The sequence below is a fragment of the Parambassis ranga genome, chromosome 24 (genome assembly GCF_900634625.1).
Source record: "Parambassis ranga chromosome 24, fParRan2.1, whole genome shotgun sequence".
NCBI classification, from domain to species: Eukaryota; Metazoa; Chordata; class Actinopteri; family Ambassidae; genus Parambassis; species Parambassis ranga.
In genome coordinates, this window is record NC_041043.1 from 12747148 (window position 1) to 12768743 (window position 21596).

General features: G+C 41.9%; 2 protein-coding genes across 4 annotated transcripts; one reads left to right on the forward strand and one right to left on the reverse strand.

The window, feature by feature from the left end:
- Nucleotides 1-283: 283 nt before the first annotated feature.
- med23 (mediator complex subunit 23) lies at nucleotides 284-14957 on the reverse strand. 3 transcript variants are annotated; one of them, XM_028397230.1, is made up of 31 exons: nucleotides 14791-14844; nucleotides 14399-14430; nucleotides 14167-14254; nucleotides 13954-14078; nucleotides 13717-13828; nucleotides 13525-13623; nucleotides 13341-13442; nucleotides 12768-12837; nucleotides 12562-12674; nucleotides 12387-12482; nucleotides 11688-11705; nucleotides 8780-8986; nucleotides 8480-8623; nucleotides 8186-8331; nucleotides 7858-8103; nucleotides 7625-7767; nucleotides 7281-7455; nucleotides 6898-7061; nucleotides 6656-6780; nucleotides 6342-6547; nucleotides 5808-5988; nucleotides 5554-5724; nucleotides 5253-5469; nucleotides 5053-5162; nucleotides 4836-4962; nucleotides 4447-4612; nucleotides 4269-4341; nucleotides 3965-4179; nucleotides 3758-3878; nucleotides 3532-3663; nucleotides 284-2468 (listed from the first exon to the last, which is right to left on the reverse strand). In XM_028397230.1, the coding sequence occupies exons 1-31, from the start codon at nucleotides 14839-14841 to the stop codon at nucleotides 2202-2204; spliced, it is 4242 nt and encodes a 1413-aa protein (XP_028253031.1). In that variant the 5' UTR covers nucleotides 14842-14844; the 3' UTR covers nucleotides 284-2201. The 3 variants fall into 3 exon arrangements, with proteins under 3 accessions (XP_028253031.1, XP_028253030.1, XP_028253029.1); XM_028397229.1 differs by having other exon boundaries at nucleotides 285-2468; nucleotides 4269-4323; nucleotides 14791-14957; XM_028397228.1 differs by lacking the exon at nucleotides 11688-11705 and having other exon boundaries at nucleotides 286-2468; nucleotides 14791-14957.
- Nucleotides 14958-15878: 921 nt separating this feature from the next.
- On the forward strand, nucleotides 15879-19671 carry il20ra (interleukin 20 receptor, alpha). Its single transcript, XM_028397355.1, has 7 exons — nucleotides 15879-16126; nucleotides 16651-16774; nucleotides 16994-17202; nucleotides 17291-17466; nucleotides 17734-17878; nucleotides 18010-18146; nucleotides 18421-19671. The coding sequence occupies exons 1-7, from the start codon at nucleotides 16078-16080 to the stop codon at nucleotides 19465-19467; spliced, it is 1887 nt and encodes a 628-aa protein (XP_028253156.1). The 5' UTR covers nucleotides 15879-16077; the 3' UTR covers nucleotides 19468-19671.
- The last annotated feature ends 1925 nt before the right edge of the window (nucleotides 19672-21596 follow it).

Genomic DNA, 21596 nt, shown 5'->3' on the forward strand with positions numbered 1-21596 from the left:
GAATGGGATTAAACCAGAGTAGGCATTAGATGCGATGTGGTTTTAATTCACAGTTGACCTAGTATAGATGAAACTTTAATGATATGAGCCCATGAGCCAATAAGTACGACTAAAGAAAGACTTTCAACACGGATAGATCGATCATCAGTGATTTGCTCGAGTGTCATTAAATATGGCTCACATGCAGAACACTGCTTACTAATCCTTGGCACATGTGAGCAAGATAAAAAAAAAGGTAAATCCAACACAACCACAATCCACCGAAGAGTGCCAAAGACCCACAAACTAAAGAGAGACACACAGCGCTTGTCATGAACAGTCCTGTTGTTTTAGTGGACCTAAGTTCACCAATCAATTATTCAGGAAACAGAATCATAATCTTTGTTTACAAATGTGCTTAAAACAAACATGGAAAACTTACGAAATAACATCAAGCAAACATGAAGTGTGACTCTGTCCTCTTAAAGAGCTGCAGCTGTGGATGAACAGGCGCTGAATGTGCACCGTCATCACAATGGATGTCACGAGATGCTCTAATGTCATTAATAAAGACCTTGCATAATGTTCATGTAATTCGGTTACAGCTGACATGGTGTCTATGTAATGCAATTGAGAGTGACTGATTATCAGGCTTAACCTTATTGTTTTTCTTCTGTGTAAATAAGGTAAAGGTGCTGTTGCGGGGTGTGACCCAGACCTCAGTTAATGGTATTTACCGTTAAAAAAGCAGCCGACTGTGGCTCAGTTTGGAGAGAGAAGTAAACTCAGGCAGGCATAGTGAGCAGATAAACTACAACAAACTGAACCCCTTTAACACCAGTGATGTTGTTTGACCTCCAATTTTCTCCAAACTTTGTTTCAAAGGTGCAACAAAAGTCACCGTGACCTTAAGGATAAAATAATCAGCTGATTTTGACATCTGACATTTCAACAAGTCTGTACTGAGTAGGGACTTTGCTCAACAGAACGAGGCAGCAGAGCATCAACGCTCCAATTCTCCCCACACCCACAGGCCCCACTTCAGTAATAATGTGATTTACTGACCCGACAAATAAACCCCTGAGGTTTCTGAATCAGGTCTTTCTCTCACCATTAATTTCATTGCCAGTTGTCAAATGGCAAAAATCCCAGTTCTGACTGAGGGCTTGGCTCAGTGCTTGGCTCTCTGCTAAATTGAATGGATATCTGCTCAGAGGTTTTTTTTTTTAATTTTTTTTCGAGATACCCTCTGGCAACGAGGCAACAGAACCAGCTCAAAGAGCCAACAGGGAGTGGAACATCACTTTTTCTCTGACCTCCAGTAATGAAAAAGTTCTGTATGTGAGGAAAGCAAGTAATGGACGCCCCCTACTGGTGTGAAGCTTTGGATTAAAATGAGAGAAGCTGACTGCAGTGCTCTCAGAATCTGTCCAGGTCATGACCTGCCTGTGGCGTGACTCACCTAATGAAAAGATGTTTCTCCAGTGAATGAGAAATGGGGGCAAACTGACCTGACACACACACACTGTGGTTTTCACACTCTAGCACGCAGCAGGCTGAAGTTAAAAGGGAAGGCGAGACAAAAAAACCTGTTAAAAACGAATATACAAAATCAAGTTACCCACATTTTTTTTATATACATTCAGTTTCCTTCTGCTTATCTGGGGTCAAGTTTCAGGGCAGAGCTCCCACTCCCCCAGCCATCTCCACCAGCTCATCCAGGGGTGTATGGAGAAGCTCCCAGGCCACCTGAGAGGTATAATACAATCCCTCCAGCAGACCCAATCCCTTCTAGGATCAAGGCTGTTGTGACAGAAGGGCTTTCAAGGTTTTGTGATTCTCAGAGCTACTATATGATCCTGGTAGGGAAAACAGGCCTGGGGTGAATCAAGTCCTTCACTCACATTTTTTTAATGAAGTAATAATAATAATGATGTACATTGTAAAAAAACTGTTTACAAAAATGTTGTCACGGTAACAAGAAATGCTTTGTGAGCACATTAAATTCACGAGAGGAGGCTCCAAAAATATCGTTAACTACGCTTCAGAGATAAAACTAACTAATTCTGACATAAAAAGCTTTTTTTTATGCACTTAGAAAAAAAATCATGCAGATATCACATCTTTTTTTGTACAAAGATTTCATATTGAATAGAAAACATCCATACTAATGTTTTTTTCTGTGTGAACGCCCGCCATCATGGTTGTTACTGTGTGTTTACCTACATGGATGTGTGTGCGTGCTGTGAAGAGGAGGGCGAGGAGGCAGCGTTGGAGGCTGTGAGTGAGGGAGGAGGAGGGGGCTGGGGGGTGGTGGAGGAGGAGGATGAAGAGGAGGCGGAGGAAGTGGAGGTGGAGACGACGGCGGCAGCAGCGGCGGCGGCAGCGGCAGCAGCAGCAGAGGACGAAGTCTCTATTATGCTGCTGTGCGTGATGAAGCGCAGACGCAGCTTCATGGCCGGACGCAGAGTCATGATGATCTTCTCCACCTGGGTGAAAAGAGGGAGGTGGAAGAGGGTGGAGTTGGACAAGCAGGCGATCAGTGAAGAGAAAAGATTTTTTTTGGTCTAACCTCAACCTGACAGGTAATTCCCTATAATTAAGGTAAATCACATTAGTACAGTTGGAGAGAAAACTATTAGCCCCCCCTATGAAAGAGCCCCAATTTCCCACATTCTGTTTAATAGAGCAAAAAAAAATGTTAACAATGTTAATTTAGGAAGCTTGTTTCCTAAAACTAAAAAAAATGAACAAGGTCAATATGAGTCCCCCTGATGCTAACAGTCAGCTGTGTATCCTTTTTTTTCCCAACAGCCTGGAGTCACATGGTGTAGCCTTCAACAACATTGTTCTTTGGTGAACTTGTTAATCTCAGATTTGACAGTGACCTGACATGGATCCTGGTCTTTATCACACTCAACAGATTTTGCATTTTGATATAAGTAGTTCATCACTAGAACAGACGCATGCTTTGGCTCGTTGTCATGTTGCAGGACAAAAAAAAAAAACGACCCAGATTTGCTGCCGGCTTCTCTTGTTCTCGGCTCTTTAAACACCTTCCAAATGTTTCCTTCCTACCTCTGCCACTGTTTGACTCTCTTTGAACTTCTTGAACTTCATGCCAGTTCTTAAAATGGACATCTTTCTCCTGATTTATAGGCATTTTCCCCACATCTAAACTCATTTCTTTCATTGCTTTGCTGGATTAAAGGTACTAAATAAATGATTGGGTCCCATGCCTTAGCTTTTAACACTGGAGCCTGCTGATAACTGCTGCACCCACAGCTTGATGAGGTATAAGGTCTGACAAGTAATACTACCTATGACAAACAGCAGAGACACAGCTCCGCCACTCACATTGTGACTCCATATAAACACGCCTCTAATGACAGCCATTTTTTTTCTGGTGAAGAAAAGCAAAATAATGACGGCCTATTGGCTCTAATTACCAGCTTTACGTGTCCATCCTCTGTACCATCTTTGTTCTCACCTCCTGGTTACCTATTCGAGGCTACAGGCTTTCAAAAAAAAAAAAAAACAGCACAAGCTCACCTGCTCCTTTACACTGTCCCCAGTGTACATGTACTTAATGTGATACAGGAAATCACAGATCGGGTCCATGTAGCTGAGATGTTGGCAGTGCTGGTCGACTGCCTGCAGCATCTCATAGAAGGCCACGCCAATCTGAAATACACACAGAGAAAAAGAACACAACAATTACACAAAAATTGCTTTAATGTCAAACTATGCTTGACAGTAAAGTTTTACAATAACTTACCTCCAACATGCATCGGGTCCTCTCTTGCTGGAAGCGCTGCAGGAACGGCCCCACCAGGTGATACACGTAAAGCAGCTGGAACTCTGTCTGGACGATGGGCTTCAGAGTCTCTGACAGGAATCTACAAAAACACACACAGACGTATGTGTACAATAACATGAGAAACACGAAAGCAAAGGCTATTAGAGGATAGACAAAAACACTCACTTGGGAATGAGTGACAGCTGCCCGATGGAAGAGTGATGCCAGACGGCGTGCGCTAACGCTAGCACGTAGCTGCAGTTCATTTCGCTGTAGCTCTGGTGGCACGCAGTGAAGTCCAGCAGGGCGAAGGGATAACCGGCCCACTCTGTCTCCGACGTCAGCGCTGCAGAGCTGATCACAGATACGATGCGGTCGTGGAGAACGATCCAGTAGGGCTCCTGAAATTAGAAGGTGATGATAAACAAACTCAGCCTGAATTCATCATCAGTTGTGTGTAAAAGTGAAGATCAGTGAGCGTTTCTCTTACAGGAAGTGCAGTGATCACCAGTCCGATGGCGTTCATCCAAGCTGTGATGTTCTCTCTGGGAACCAAAGGTTGACTAAAAGTTCAAAGGATAGCATAATGGACACAGAATTCACAAGTATTGTGCAAAATGTAGGGTGTATGTCTAAACCTAAAAGTGTCTAAAGATGGTGTGTTGCACCTTTTTAACACAACGTTGAGTAGAGCGTTGCCGACATCTTTTCCTGGTACGGCCAAAGCCATCAGCTCCACACAGGTGACATGCAGCGCGTGAGCTGCAGGGTTGGGAAACTCATTGAACCTCCAGTCACAGTTGGGAAAAGGACCAGGTGACTTTCCAGCCATGGGTGAAAGAGAGAGTTAAGGAGGAGGAGGTGGCAAGGTTCAACTTCAACAATCAATGAACCTTTTATTTATTTATTATGATATTAAATTAAAAAAGTAAAATTAAATGAATAAATATGGCATTATTTAAATAAGTGTGCCAATAAATACACACTTAAACCAATAAATACATAAATAAAGTTGTGCAGTATGAGATCTGTTTAGAATGAGACTGATTAAGGATATTGTCCACCAGACGTCCAATGAGCTTGCAGTAGTATGTGTCATCAGGGATCCACACATTATCCTCTCTCGGGTTCATGCCGAACTTCAGGTAGGTTTCACTAAGACACCAACCAGGTGTACGGTTGTCCTGCAATATAAATCGATAGACTAGATAAAAATGTACATTACATGTATACCGTTTCAACATGATGTGTGTATGTGTGTGTTCTCTGCCCACCTTCAGAGAGGACATGATGGCGTGAACCAGCTTTCTCTTCAGGTTGGTTCTGTCTCTGAGGTGTCGCTCATAGTAGTGAAGGGTGTTGTACAGGTAGGTCACGGGGCGGTCTGCACATTAATATGTATTTAGCATAAATGTGCTCCTGTCTGTCTTAGTCTCAGTTAAACTTTTACAGTTCTTCAGGCAGCCTTACTCACCGTGGAACTTGTACAGCCCTCCGAGATGATCCAGCAGCGTTTCCAGAGACTTGGAGACGGGGAGCAGCTCCAGGAAGCGGTGGATGACGATGTCAAAGACAGGCAGGAAGCGCAGACACACGTTGCCAAAGTAGATCGGCAGGTACTGAGGCTGGAGCTGCATAGGAGGGTTGACTTGGTCTGCAAGACCTTCAAAGTACAACTTCTCCGGGTATTTCTAAGTGGAAGAAGAATCATCTCAATCATTTCAAATCTCATCACGGCCACACATAAGGTGTTCAATACATCTAATGTATAATACCTTGTGGTAGTTCATGTGTTTGTTATGCCAATCGCTCTGCAGCCAGTGCTCAGGAGCATTTTCCTTGACAAAGTCATTGACTCGGTTCCTGAAGTCGTTTGGTTTCAGCAGCAGCAGCTGGATTATAAAGTAGCAAACCTGAGCCTCGTTTCCCTCATGACTGCGCATGGCCTAGACAAAGAGACAAAAAGCATGTTTACAGAAGTAAATATCAAATCATTCCAGTGTCTGTACATTTTTATTTATATTCTTACCAGACACAGAATGAGTCTATCCAAAGTGACGATGTTGTATTTCCAGACCATGTCGTTGAGGATTTCAATGCACTTGTTGAGCTGCTGTCCGCCGGCTGATGTTGAGAACTCGTAGACGAGGAAGTCTGCAAATGTGCGCACATGAGCCACCAGTGCACGAGCTCCGATACGTTCCAACACCCTGAGGAAGGAAAAAAAAACAGCAGCAGTGAGCTAATTACCCTGCAACAACAGCCCGATCCCTCTGGATCAATTACAGAAAACAGGTGTCAGAGACTTAAGAACATCGTCCCTTGGGCAGAATGAAAATGCCTCAACATCAGTGGCAACGTGCTTTATTAAAGCATGTTACATCAGAATGCACCCAGTGGTGTCTGCAATACTGGATGCAACCTAAACAATAAGGTTACTACGGTACATAAGCTTGAGAACTGGGGCTTTTTATGTCTTTTGATCAGTGTAAATATGTTCATATTTCTTCATTGTTGTATAATGGCTGAACTGTATTTGAAACACAAAATTGTGACATCACACCTGAAGCCTATCTGATTTATGTGGTCCGTCTCCAGCAGCATCTTCCACAACAGACAGAGGAACAGGGGAGGGGAGCCCTGCATGGAGAAGTGAGTTATGATGTCATTCTCATTGGCCATTGACTTCCACTTCCTGTACTCCTCTTCCACGTTCTTCTTCAGGTTGAAACGAGACTCCTGAGGAACGTTGTTCTGCTTGAAGAAGGCCTAAGGTAAAGACAGAGAATCTTGAGTCATGAAAACAGGATTACACAAAGACACAAAGACACAACACACTTTTCACCCCCCCCCAAACAAAGATCACAGTATCTGTACCTGCAGTGGAGCAGGAAAGCAGGACAGTGTGTGTGAGGCCCAGTTATGAGGTGTGAAGGTCATGATGGTCTGGAGAATGTCTTTACACCAGGTGCCATGGATGGAGTCAGACCCTGTGAAAAAATCTAGACAGATGCAAATCAGGTGAGGATACAGCACTGGAAATCACTCAGAGAAGACTGCAAAGAATTACAAAGAATAAACGGGAAACATAAGATCATAAAGGCAAAAAGAAGAACTACCAGTGACATGTGTGGCTCTGGCCAGAGTGAGGATGAGGGCACGGTTCAGCTCCTCAGACTCAGCTGACAGAACCGTCTTTGGGTCGTTGAGGAAGCGAGTGAACTGAGGTTGCACCTCTGAACTCCCCAGAGCTGTGATTAACCGCAGAGCTGTGCTCTCAACACTGACGAGACACAAACACAGCACAATAATCAAAATTCAGGTCCCATCTCTTATATGTCAAAAATCCTTCTTTTGGCTTGAATCACAGATTTGTCCGAGGACACTAACAGACCAGCTTTAGCAGATTTTTGTATGATGAGGCCAAATAAATGTATGTAACTTTGCATTGTTTTGATCCATATAAAACAGGCTGAGTATACTGTGTGTGAGTCCACTTTACCACAGGTGCAGCTGGTTCTGGTTGGTCTGTGGGACAGCGGCCAGGCTGTGCAGGTGACTCAGTAGCTGGACTCTGTAATGTGGCTGGATGTGGTGCATTCGGTAGCTGAACATCTCCAGCAAGGTGTGAAGGATCCCCCACGCGTGACACTTAAACACGTTGGGCAACAACTGGCCTGAACAAACAGAGTGTCACATTATTCATTATACCGGCATGCTTCATAATCCTGTGCATGTTCAGAGAGGCGGTAACCCACAGATGGACATCTACGAAGCTTCAATGAAGCAAAGATGAGGAAAGCTCCGTGCTCACTTTCCAACTTTTGTGATTTAACCTGCACTTACTGATGAATCCTTTGATGCCCAGTGACTCTATTTCCATGTAGACCAACAGTCTGCTGTATGTTTCCACCAGTGCAGGGGCCAGGGCGAGGCTGGATTTAGCATGAGCTAACTTGATCACACGTGTGGCGATACTGTGGATCAGACTGGAAAGAGACAGACAAAGGTGAGAGTGACGAGGGTATCTGATTTTTAACATCTAATATCACACCCTATCTGTCCTCTTATTTCCCTACCTCATCTTTGCATGCACTGTGAGTGAATCCAGCAGATTCATGGGCAGCGGAGTGACTGATCCTGATGCTGTGCAGTTGGTGCCGGGCAGGTTGATCTTCATAGATCCATTTCCATAGATGGTCTCTACCAGGACTCCCATAGGCAGAGTGAAGCACTCGGAGTTGGTGCTGTAGGCGTTACACAGCAGGGCGATCTTATAGTCGGACATGCCCAGAGCCTTGTTACGCAGTGACTGCTGAAGAAACCTAAGGATGAGGAGGGAGGTTACTAAAGGTCTCTCCCTCTGAACTACGTTGTTTGAGGCTCAGCATTAAAAAAGGTACTTACTCATGGTGTAGTTTCAGAGAGTATGGTATGGGTATCTGTAGTTTGGAGTTGTCGCTCTGAGCTTTGCGGTTCAGGTGGATCCAGATGCAGGTCATGGCAAATGAATGAGTTGACTGGGGCTTGTTAATATCAGGCACTGGAATGCACTAAAAAGGAAGTGGGGAAAAAAGCGTCACCTTCTAGTCCTGTTATTGTAACTTAACACAGCCTATATATCAGTACAATGACCAATGAATACAAAAACAAAGTGACACTTTTTGTATCAATAATAATATTAGTCACAGTAATACAGACCTCTTTTTCCGGGTAAAGCAGATCAAAGAGCTTCATGACAGGCAGGAAGTCAGCCAAGGCGTTCTTCTGGATGCTTCCTGATATGAACTGCAGCAGGACCCACATCAGGTGATCCCTCCCTTTAATCAGACCTCTACCTGCAAGCTACAGAGAAACAATACAAACTGTTGTCCTGCTGCCTCTGGGCTGTTTGTCATCACTACATAGATTCTACACATTTTAGTTTTTTTTTTTAAATCAGTGTCATCCATTAGTGCGATCATCCACCCTCCCTGCCCTCCTTCACGCCCTTCCTCTTACCTTCTGATGTAACGACAGCACCATGTGAGGGAAGCTTGCAAACTGAAACAACACAAAGAAGATGAGCTGGGAGGACAGGTGCTGCCACAGTAACTGGCTAGTTCCTCCGATGTCGGCGTCAAAGTGTTCCTCGGTCTCAGAGCGCTCCATGGCGTACACCACCAGGTCCACCAGCTGCTCCTCTAGCACCGGGCAACGCTGCTTTTGCTGAGGGGGGAGGAGGAGGGGAGCGTTAAATGATAAAAAAAAAAGGAGTGGGGAGTGGAGGTTAAACAGATAGAGGAGGAATAGAAGGAAGGAAGAAAGGAAGAGTTGATTAAGCATATTTGTTTCCATTCCTTATGTTATAATACATATAATTTTACTAGAAAGTCAGCTAAAATTATGTGTCTAATAGTGGCCAAAAACAAATCTACTAATCTGGACCTAGATTACATCAATTTATTGAAACTTTTTAATGAGAAGAGATATGAATCAAATCAAAGCCGGACATGAGGACAGAAATCTAAATTAAGAAGTCCCATGAAGAAACAGTTGTTTTTTAGCACATTATATAAGGATGGTCATGAAATGCTTCATTACCCTGTGGGATATTAATTTATCTATATCTTATCTTATCTTGTTTTGATAAATCATGGGAGGAGAGAGGGGCTGATGGTGGGATCTGTCTTAATGATCCAGTTTCAATATAAATTAAAAAATAATAAATACAGAAGAATTATTTCTATCATTTATTAAAAGGTGAGTCCTAAACTCCTACACACCACTGACTGACAGATTTCTGCACTGCAGGACCTCACCACAGAGCCCTGCAGATACACCTGAGGAGCAGCTTAGCAAAGGACTGAACAGCACAGCACAGCACAGCACAGCACAAAGAGGCACGGCACAGCACTGAAAAGCACAGCAAACCAAACGGTGCAACACGTTCCTGCATGCAGACTAACAGGTCTGGGAAAGTGGTGTGATTGTGAGGAAGAAGAGGAGCTGTGCAGGTGTCTGGCACTTTTGTTTTCCACACTGGCCTTCAGTACAACTTCTCTTCTGCTGCACCAAACACACACACACACACACACTCGCAGAGAGAGGAGGAGAGTAAGGGAGCGAGAGGGAGAAAAACAGAGAAGAAGAAACAGATCCACAGGCATATCTCCTGTCAACAGAGAAATGAGCTGCACAGCTTAACCAGTAAACCCACAAAAGCTGGTCTATAATCTCATCTATCACCTGCCAATATCCCAACAAATAGTAACCCGATTTGGAGCCCATAACTAGCCATCAAATGCTAATAAGAATGCAATCTGTCTGCCGCTGTCGTTGGATCATTTCTGACTCAATTTCACAGTGCTGCACTTATAGAGTGTATAAATGTTCAGATGGCAACAACTCAGCACCTCTCTCCTCCACCACAGATAAATGTATAATTTCTGCTGGATAATACCTGAGTTTCAGGACTAAATTTGAGTCAACAGCACTGTAGCATAAACTGCCCCTCTGCAATTATTAGGTTATGACATATGATGACATAAGGGAAACACGGGTCACATTGAGGCCCTGTGCTTGACATATGTGCTCGTGATCTGCATCCCACTAACAATGATAAACAATTAAAATCCACCACACAACCCACTGCCTTTAGATAGTTTACTACACATCTTTTGGCTTATGAACGACACACAGCACAGGTCAGAGTTCAGTCATCACCAGACTTGGGCAAAACAATGGTCAAAACAAAGTGACAATTTGGTGTCACTGTGTATGTAATGTATTCTGTAGTCGTAAGTATTATTTATACCAAGTGTGAATACAAGGTGGTGCAAGATGCTAATGTAATGCACTACTGCAACAGCGGAGCATCAATGATCAGTGTGAATCTGAAGTAGAGGAGATGGCAGCAGGACCAACCCAAAGTCAAAATGGAGATGTCATTCAATAATATGATACTGTAAAAAAAGAGCCTGCCTTGTGAATCCCTAAACATTAAAACACCTGAATAAATACAGAGTCCTCTCTGTCTGACTGTATCTGGAGTCAGCTGTTTTCAAATGATTGTGATAATAACAACGTTCATTACTGCCCAAGTTAACACCACTGTTTAGTCCAAATTTGGATGTTTTGCCCAGGTCAGCTCAATGGAAAACAGCCGCGGGTCCAACACAGGAGGACCTTGCTAACAACAGGCAAGCACCAGACTACATCCATACATGCACTGCAGCAGGACTTGAAATGTCAACAGCAGGGTTTAAAGTCACAGAAACTTCATGTTTCTCTTCAGCGTGTCACTCCTCTCTGATGACAAAAAATGCAACCGTGAGAAACTACAGATCTCTCAATAGAACTCTAGGATCTATGGCAGTTAGCTCCACTGATATTAGCAATCAACACAGGGTTGTTAAGCTACTATTGCAAGGCAATAAGAACAGGAATATAACTATAACTAAATAAGCCAATCCAACGCATCATGAACATTAACTGAATATTAACAATTTTGGTGAACTAAGACTTTTAATCAATACATATTTACATTGTACTCATGCATGGAAATCTAAAAACATTAAAATACTTTTCTTGCACATACTACCGGTATTCTTTCTTTAAACAAATCTATAATTTGTGATCAATAAAGTGTCTTTCAGTCTTCTGATTAACCTACTTATTACTATCTGCCATAGTTAATCAATCATCTTAACTGTCTAACTGATCAGAAATGATTTGACCGCATCTCTATGAAGCCCTGCTGTGTCCATCTCAAGCTCTGTAGCATTTCTCTTTTGCTCCATTTGAATTTTTTTTTTCTTTGTGTGTCCAGTTCTCCATTTCTAGAACATGAGAGTGCCTAGAAAGCTAAGCGTCCAATGGGCTGGTTAGTTGGTAGGTCAGGTGACCAGGAAGAGGAACAGCGACATACCTGGGCAATGTTCAGAGTCTAGAGAGCGCATGGCAGAGAGAAACGGACAAACACAACACACAACCAGAGGACAAAAAAGAGAGAGAGAGAAAAGGGGGAGAAACAAAGAAAGAAAGAAAAACAGAGAGGGGGGGAGAAGCAGAGACAGAGAGAAAGTAGTGACTAAGGAGCTAGGTTGTTCACTGTCTGTTCAGCACAGTGTAGCATCAGCTCAGCTAATGTTCAGCCAAAAAAAAACATACAAACCAGATTGTGGTTATCGCTTTACATTAGCGACAAACTGTTTGGACACAATGACCGCTGGTCAAACTGTGTTGAAGGCTGCATTCAGTAAGCTGGACTGAGCTGAAACTGCATGAACCCAACAGGGCAAACTGACACCAGTGCATTATGGGTCATGCTCACAGCATTGATTTATGTATGGTCTTACGTAGCTGAGGTACAAGGACTACAAGGGAAACGAGGATGGGTGCCAAGGGGAGTATTAATTAGAAATCAGGGAGGATGCAAAAAGAACTAAAACAGAACAAAAGCAAGAAGTTAAAAATCTAAATATGTTTAAAAAAACAGAGGATTGAGAGAATATTTAAAACAAAAGGGTAGTGGCCAATAGAAAGATGAAAGGGACAGAAAAGGTGAGGGCAGGTGGAGGGAGTGCCTGTATGGAAGTAAAAGCAGAAGAGGAGGATGTTACTTTACCGTTTTGTTGAGTCCTAACATGTTGCACACCATCTCCCTGGAGTACGGCTGTTCTAACACATAGCGTAGTAAGCCCGTCTGTGGCTCGAACAGGTCCTACAAACAGAAACATGCAGGCTATTGTCACTCTTCTTTATGTGTTAATGTGTGTTTGGGTAGCATGTTTGTATGTTACCTTGTCAAAAGGCAGCATGCCTCTCAGAGGGAACTGAAGACTAGTAGGGTCTAATTTCCAGGAGTTACAGATGGCCCCGCTGTTATTCACTACTGGCAACAGACTGCATCGCCCTTTGAGGATATACACATACAGATAAGAGTGATTATATTTGATTATAACATCTTGTAATATTCAATGTGTTTGTATGTTGAAGTGTCCTTTACCACAGATGGAGTTGATTCTGGCTGTGGGTCTGAAACTGTCCACAAAGTCTGATATCAAACTGCCCAAAAGCTACAAACAAGAGAAACAGAGACATTCAAAATGGACAAAATACCTTTTAAATGAAGAACATACTGTATTTTCCGGACTATCGGTCGCACTGGAGTATAAGTCGCACCAGCCAAAAAATGCGTAATGAAGAAGAACATAAATAAGTGGCACCGGACTATTAGTTGCACCAGCAGGCCAGCGTAAATCACTATGTTTTTAGAGTAACGTTGCCTCTTAAATTCCTCTTAACTCAAGTGGTACGGCTGCAGGACATTGAGAGTTTTTGTTTTTTTGTTGCCAGGTGAGGTCTGAGGCTCAGCTGCAAGCGTCACCTATGCTCAGAATGCAAAGTGTGGACAAGCTGGAGGTGGAAGAGAACCGTCAGGAGAGGGACAGAACCGCTACCATTATATTTGTACGCACCTGAGTATAAGTCGCATACCCAGCCAAAGGATGAAAAAAGTGCGACTTATAGTCCGGAAAATACGGTAGATAACGTTAATAAATGATAAATACACACTTACCCAGTGTGACAGTTGTCCCTCTGGATAGAGTTTTCTGATTTCATTGATAGCAAAGTAGGCAGGCAAGAGGCAGGCATTTCTGTCCAGGATATACTCTACCACCTGGAAGATAAGACACCATAAATAAACACAACTTTTATGGATAGAAAAGAAAAAAAAAATAGGTGAAGGTAAAGAAAAATACCTCTCTGGCAGCAAGGAGCTGCTGGACAATGGCTGAGCTGACAGTGGTAGGAACTGTTTGGATTTTTTCCAGTATAGCTTTCAAAAGGTCACGCACACCCTGAACAAACAAACAAAAAGACAATTACATATCCGAGAGTTTAAAACAAGTGTTTATGCTGTGCCTGTGTGTGAGCGTCTGTGTGTCAGAGACCTTATAGTCCACTCCTCCAATAATCTTTCGGATCAGTTTGAAGGTTAATGCCCACAACTGAGTCCTCTCCCATTCCAAACTATCTGAGCTTATCAGGGCAACACACACCATCCTAAGAAAAGAATCATCAGATCAACAATAAAAATACCACATACAGTGGATGACACAATGTGTTGTTTCACACGTTAATAGCACACATGTTAAATTTTGGAAATGTTAGTGTTTGTGTGTGTGTACCTGGGTGTTAACAGGCTGGTCTCCACAGCCATTGCTAGACAATCATACAGGAAGGAAATCCTTTTGGCACTGTGCTGGCTGTGTATAAATCGCACAATCCATTGCACACATTGTTCATGAGATTCCTGCATAATGACAACCAAGCAATTAAAAATATGTCCATAATTATGTATAAGTTTATACGTTTGTCTGTGTCTGTGTGGGGACAGAAACCTGTGGCAGAGTTCCCCAATACTGTCTGAAGGCTCCAAGGCAACTGATCAGTTTTGTTCTCTCATCCTCTGGAGTGTCCATAAACATCCTAAAAACATACACTACATCTTAGCATGTACAATACAGGTCAAACAGAACCACCATAAGGGTAGATAACAATTCAACATTACACATTTTAACTATGTATTTACAAACTTCAAGCAGCATAAGCATAAATGTAAAGCCACCTTACCCAGCAAAGGCTTCTTCTATCATCTCAGTTTTCTAAAGGAGACAAGAAGGAAGGTTGGAAGACAAAAAAAATGTCATCTAAGCGTTTTAAAAGGATGCTAAACAAACCTTTCCACTTTCACTTTAACTGGGTTCAACGTAACATCCCAAATACCATAAAACTTTTGCTGTTATTTCATATATAGTATATTATTACTATTATTATTATTATTATTATTATTATTATTATTATTATTTAGACATTAATAAACACAACAATAACTGCCTCTGGTTTAGGATAACTCATTTACAAAACCATAACAAACTCACTGACACTGACTAGATGAAAAGGCTAACTGAATGCTAATAAATGTTAGCTAAGCTGCATATCAGTTTGCAAAGACGTTAAGTTACCACAACATCCTCAAAGATGCTCTGCAGCTGGGTTTCCATCGAAAGCGCCATGTTTGCGACAAAAACCGTCTCTTTCTAGCGAACCATTACAAAAAAATCAACAAGGCGACTCCGTTAGGAGGCAGCAGACGATACTGTCAACAAGCTAAAAAACGCTAACAGGCACAAGAATGAATGTGCCACTGCGCCGCGAGACGTGCAACCGCAAAAACAATCCGGGGACAAATCGGGGATTCAAAGTCATCAGTTCCGCTGCATTTTAATATTATGATTTAGAATCCTTATCTCCTCCTCGCTAACTTTCTGATTTAAAGGTATAAATTGTAATATATAAATCTTACACATATGTATAATGCTGCTTAAAATTGGTGTATTTATATTTAACAGTTTAGTCTTTGTGAATAAGGGAGCGATGGCGCTTGTTGGCCACCAGATGTCACAATGGAAGACATAAAAAATAAATCACAAATTTTCCTTCAACTATAATAAAAGAAACCCTCAACCTTTAATTATCTTATTTAACTCTTGTAATAGGCTACCTGTTCGCATGACCAAAAACATATTGATGTTGATGTGTTTTTCCATAAGATATTGATTGAAGATTGAAAATATCATGAGTGGTGTGTCTGATTTTTCTCTTCTGGCTTAAAGCAAGTGTCGTTCACATGATATGAAAACAATTTAAAAGTAGCAATTTACTTTATAAAATAATATATATATATATATATATATATATATATATATATATATATATATATATATATATATATATATATATATATATATATATATATATATATATATATATATATATATTAATCACAAATTAGCAATCAATATGTGCTAAATTAGTAGTATTTCTGCTCATATCAATCTATAATCTAACTTTTGTCAGCCTTCATGTGTTTCATATTACGCTTCGCCCACACCATTGTCAGACTGTATAAACTGGCCTTGGCTACACGCTCTGCGCGCCATACACACCTGCACAGGTGTAATGTTAACAAACAAGTCAGGTGGCATTCTGTCCTCAAACACGGAAACCCGCCGCGTCTTTATTTACTTTAACAATCAATCTTAGATCATAATCCACACTACTTCCTCATAAGGTCCGTGTTTGTTTTGTTTGTTTTATTTAGCTGACTCCTCGATCGTGTGAAGAGACGCTGGGCTGCCATCGGAGGAGTCGGAGGAGGAGTTGAACCCACACAGGCCGGTGGAGGAGCAGGGAAGCTGCCGGGAAGCCTGAAAGTGTTCCCTGTGAAAACATGACCGCTCCGTACCGAGATGTGGACTCTGTTCATTCTCCTTACGCTGTGGTGTTTGCGCCTAACAGGTATGACTGCAGTAAGCCTCCTCTTATATTGGTTATTCAGGCCAATATCAACAGATTTATGATGCACGTGAGGCTGCTTTACTTTTTGTTTGTGTAAAACTCTTTGAATTAAGTAGCCTACTGTCATATAGCATATTGAAAATATTAATGCAAAACATGAATGATGCTTTTAAATTAAAGTTTTTTTTCTTAGAGGGTAATAAACTAAACTTTTCATTTAATTATTGATGTAAAGAACTTTACTCCAAGTCCATGGTTCAAGCTTAAACTTTAATCTGAGAATAGAATTACTTAATTTAACCTCATTTTTTATTACATTAACATGTTTTATGTGGAGCCGGAAGTATTACAATGGGGGGAAAATGCTTTTCATCTGTACTGTAATAGATGGCTTATGTTGTAATAGGGCAATAATAATAATAGGTACCACTGCACTCCATAACCAGAAACGTATCAGATGAGTTTTAAATTGTACTTTGTATGTCTCTGATCTTTCTCCACCTTTTTGCTGTGTGTCTTCTCAGTGTGCGCCTCTCTTCCCAGTCCTGTAAATGTCAGCTTCTCATCTGTGAATCTAAGAAATGTGCTGCACTGGCTTCCAGAACATGGCACACCAGAAGATACCCATTTTACAGTGGAATATGCCATGTAAGTGAGGACAGAAAAAAAAGGATCTAAAGTTCAGCTCGTAGTTTTAGAAGAAAAGGAGCAAGAGGAGCAGGGAAACAAAAGGAAAATGAAACCAGATCTGTCAAACAGTAACCTGAAGTTTCTTCCTTTACAGGGATTATACATTAAGCTGCAGGTCTAGTTCCTGTACAGTGTTTGTTCCAGCTTGTGCAGCCTCTGATCTGTTGTCTTCCACAGCTACGGGGACACCATTGAGGGCAGCAAAGGACGACGGGTACACTGGCGGCCGACGCGGCACTGTACAGACATAACACGGACCTGGTGTGATTTGAGCAATGAGACCTGGGATGAGGAGCACAGCTATTATGCCAGAGTCCGTGCTGTGTTTGGGAGAGCATCTTCTAAATGGGCTTTGACACGAAGAAGATTTGACCCAAAGACAGACAGTGAGTTAGAACGAGAACTTCTGTCCTGCATTGCGAGTTTACTGAAGACATCTAACAACACATTTTGTTTTGTTTCTGTCCTTTACAGCTGCTTTTGGCCCTCCCCTGGTTTCTGTGGAAATAGAGAACAACAGCGCCATCATCACTCTGAATGGACCAATGAGGTATTCACCAAGCAACCACACCCAGAGAGTTTCCATGGCAGCAGTCTACCCCCAAATGACTTACAACCTCTCCATCCACAACACCGGTCGCAACCACATGGTGAGCTTATAGCTTATATTTGAGTGGTGGAGCAGGGTTGTCCAATAACCGGAAGGTTGGTGGTTCGATCCCAACTCCTCCCTAGTCATTGTTGTGTGTCCTTGGGCAAGGCACTTTACCCGCATTGCCTCCAGTGCACTCACTGGTGTGTGGCACTCATTGCTGGGCAGCCTTAAGCAATTTCCCTGATGGCATTATTAAAGTATTTATAAAAAAAAAAATGTTGTCTCACTCCGTAAGCAATGACTAATCTGTGTATGTCTGTAGCAACACTTCCCAGGGGTCACTAGTCCGTACAAATATGGCCTGATGGAGTACAACACAGAATACTGCTTCTCTGCCCAATCAAAATTCTTCTACATGCCTGTCCAGTGCCAGTCCTCAGCGTGGTATTGCATAACCACACCTCAAGGTACAACCGCATTGCGTGACAATATTTTACTTCCTGTCCGATAGGTAGAAAGGAATGTGACTCAACATTTTACAGAAGCTAAAAGGAAATTAAAGTTATGTTGACGCTTTTACCTCCTTCTTTCCCCGCAGACCCTGTGATTAAGCAGCTGCAGAGGGTGGTTGTGGGGATTGTTGTTCCATCGTTATTCCTGTGTGTAATTGTGCTGGCTGGCTACCTCCTCTACAACTACCTGTCGGGGAAAGATCAGAAGACCCCATTCATACTGGTAATGCAAATACACATACAGTTAAAGGGTTCTACAGGAACAGGGTAATGCTAAGTGGATTTCTCTATCCTCATTGTGGTCATTTTTAAAAAATCTTCTTGGTTCTTGGTTAAAACAGGCCCTTTCACATTGTTTTACACGAGTTGAAGCTCTCCCATGTCTAACAAACAGATTTTAGGGCTGGTACCTAATTGCAGGCTTTCACTAGAAACCTGACCCAGTTTAAAAAGCTAATGGTCGTTTCTTTCATACACTTCCTCTTCTTCTCTTCCAGAGCCCGCCTTCTTTCCACTCGTCACCTCTCATGTTGCCTCCTGAGAATTATAACATCGTCCTAATCAGCGTACTTACCGACGAGCCTCCTGTGGACACCAGCAGCCCCATATCGGATCCTGCCTGCCCCTTAGATAGGGTAAACATTCCAGATCCCCCACCCAGATACTTCCCACAGAGGTCTGAGACACCCTTACAACATGAGGAACCCTCAGATGAAGAATCAATTGATTACGCATTTATCAGCTTGGCTCCTAAAGCCACTGTTGGAGGAAGAGAGGAAGTAAGTGACAATTTGAGGTGTGATGGAGGAGATGGTGGGAACAATCTGAAATGTGAAGGACGAAAGGAGGAAAGATGCAGAATTGTTTATGCTCCTAAGGCAAAGTCGAGGTCAGAGATGGGGGGTCATGGGCAGGGGTATGCGTCAGCATTAGTGACCCACACTCAGGCATTTTTTCAGTCTTTACAAGGCCATAGGATCAATGGAATTAATGAGAATAGAAAGCTTCCAGATTTATTTGTTGGCAATAACTTTCAGGTTCCTCCAAACATACAAACGAAGAGTGAGGAAGAGATGGATGGAAGGGTTAGAGTAAGAACAGATAGGGATGAGGAGGAAGGAGGTGAGCCTGAGAAAGCGCCTCTGCTTTCTGGATACGCTTCCCAGAACATCAGCAACATGCCTACCTCACCTCATCCTGGTCAGTCCGATGTCTTACCAGAGGACTATGGTGTCGTCATGCAGAAAGCAGAGGGTGATGATGAGGATGATGAAGAGGAGGAGGAGGGGGCAGTTTGTATTGATTGGGATCCTGAGTCCAGGAAACTAGTGCTGCCAGTGAAGATGGTGTTCACTAAAGACAGAGGGGTGGATGGAGTACAGGGGGAGGAGGAGGCGGGAGGAGGAGAGGGGGAGGCTTGTTTAAAAAAGGGAGAGCTGATGTTTGAAAATGTGTTTGTCAGACAAGCATCTGAGGAAGAGGCCCAGGGACAGTTGGAGGATATGGTGACCAAATGGAACTTGGTCATCTCCATGAATCAGTAGATGACATTCATCACATATTCATATGATTCATCATATTTACCTCGTAATCAACAAAATCATCCTTATACAAAATACAGCTCTTTAAAATGATACAGTGATGATATCACTGTTTTAGAAGCTATTAAAGGTAGGGTAGGAGATTTCATTCTGATGCACTTTCTGTTAAATTAGTGTTACTTCTCTTTACAATCTTTACAATCGCATTAAATCGAAGAATATGAATCATCTGTGGAAGCTATAAAACGCTAAAAACATCAGCCAATCCTCCGGGTGGACCCTGCGCAGAGTATTGGCTGGTTGTCACTCTCTTCCTGCTCTGCGTGCACCAGAGAGGTACGTGCATGATGGCCGAAGTCACAGACCGCAGCTCGTCTTCAGGTAATGCGCGTCCATGTGATTGGGAGGCGTGGCTTCGGGGTGAGCGCTGAGAGAAAGGGGCGTGTGTTTACTTTCCAAATCTGGCTGACTCTCACTGAGTTTTCAAAATCTCCTACCCTACCTTTAAGTGTTTATATCATGTTCAGTAGTTGTATGAAGGAATAACTCGTTATTACTACTTGTCATTATTACTATTACTCCATTATTTTTATTCCTTATGAAACTAACCCCACACAATATTAACACTAACTGGAACTGTTAGTAGTAGGGTGTGCACAAAAATCATTATTTTCATGTTTATTGTATGTTTAGTTGTGACAACAATTTACTGTTACTGTATGATACTACTGTACACATCTGTATTTACTTGTTACTGCACTTTTAGTTTATGATCAACACATGATTTAGTTCCAGATGAAGCACTTAAATTAGAACGTTTCTGGAAAATACAGGACCGTATTTATTAATCTGTTGTTCCTCATTTTCTCTGTCACTCATTTTACGCAGCTTTTACATTGAAAATCAGAACAATAAGAAGTTTATGTATATGATTAAGACAAACATATAGCACTTTTATCGTTATTTTTTTAAATATACTTTCACTATAAAACAATTATTTTGTGTCTGTACCTTGCAAGCATAATTGGTCCGTTGGAAGTATTTTTCACTTTTTGTGTTATGATTTTGATTGTGTATTTTATGCTGATTTATGTAACACTACTCTGTTAGGTTTTTGTTTTTTTTTGCTACTGTGACTTCTGCATTCCATCAGCATCAACAAGCAGAACCTGAAAATTAAGATGTGATGACTAATGTGTGGTTAACATACTTTCAGTTTGTTCATTCAGATAAACACTTCATGAATATTTTTTGTAATAAGGAAACCATTGTGTTCTCCTGTTACCTGTGTTCCTCGTTTACTTTCTTCTCTCTTTGTTGTTACTTCTCTGTTGACTGATGTTTTTCTGCAGTCATAAAAAGGAGGAATTTTATGAAAGTCAATGGGTACATTCAGGTTTAGGTTTGTGTTACACAACTCATATGATGACAAGGTACTATGCATGCAGTTGGGAAATAATTCAGATCAATATTATTATAAGTGGCTTTGGTTGTTTGATAAAAAAAAAATGCTTTTTTTAAGTTAAAGGAATATTAAAGTGACTTTGTTACAATCTCCTGGTACTTTTAAGGGAAAGTGCCTTGTTGCCTTTTTTCATAGATAGAGAATCTACAGAATATTGACATATAGGAGATGTGTGACCGACCTTTGCAGCGCCCTGTGTTCATTCTCATCGGTGACACCTGCCTCTATCTAAAGAGCTGATAGAGACACCTGCTGGTCAGAGTGGGAATCCTTAAATTGTGGCTTTGAGTTGAGGGATGCAGCAGTGGCTCATGTTAATGTCATGGATTGTTATTATTATTATCATCATTTCAGCCTTTAGGGGCCACGATGTGATAGAAAAGCAGCTCCTCTGTGTCTTCAGTATAGGGGCGAGATCCCAAAGTGGTATTTGGCTTGCCCCTCTTGCTGCCGATCTTAAAGTACCATGCCTGGCTGTTTTGGAGCCATATATTGTGTTAGTGTAGGTGTTTTGTTATAAAAAAAAGGCAGATTTATTTATATAATTTATTTAGAAACAGATACTCACCGCATTCTATGGCGTGGTTATTTAAGAATTAAGATTAAGAAACCTTTATTAGTCCCACAATGAAGAACTTGCATAATCCCAGCTGCTTAGCTAGAGCAT

Excerpts from the sequence above, each read along its gene's own strand:
- med23 (XM_028397230.1), bottom strand. The coding sequence starts at position 14,841 with ATGGCGCTTTCGATGGAAACCCAGCTGCAGAGCATCTTTGAGGATGTT. Across the intron at positions 13,829-13,953 it reads ACCAGCCTGTTAACACCCAG|GATGGTGTGTGTTGCCCTGA; the intron begins GTACACACACAC and ends TTCTTTTCTTAG. Across the intron at positions 4,613-4,835 it reads CATTGGACGTCTGGTGGACA|CCATGGCTGGAAAGTCACCT; the intron begins ATATCCTTAATC and ends TCTCTCTTTCAC.
- il20ra (XM_028397355.1), top strand. The coding sequence starts at position 16,078 with ATGTGGACTCTGTTCATTCTCCTTACGCTGTGGTGTTTGCGCCTAACA. Across the intron at positions 17,467-17,733 it reads ACACCGGTCGCAACCACATG|CAACACTTCCCAGGGGTCAC; the intron begins GTGAGCTTATAG and ends GTATGTCTGTAG. Across the intron at positions 17,879-18,009 it reads TTGCATAACCACACCTCAAG|ACCCTGTGATTAAGCAGCTG; the intron begins GTACAACCGCAT and ends CTTTCCCCGCAG.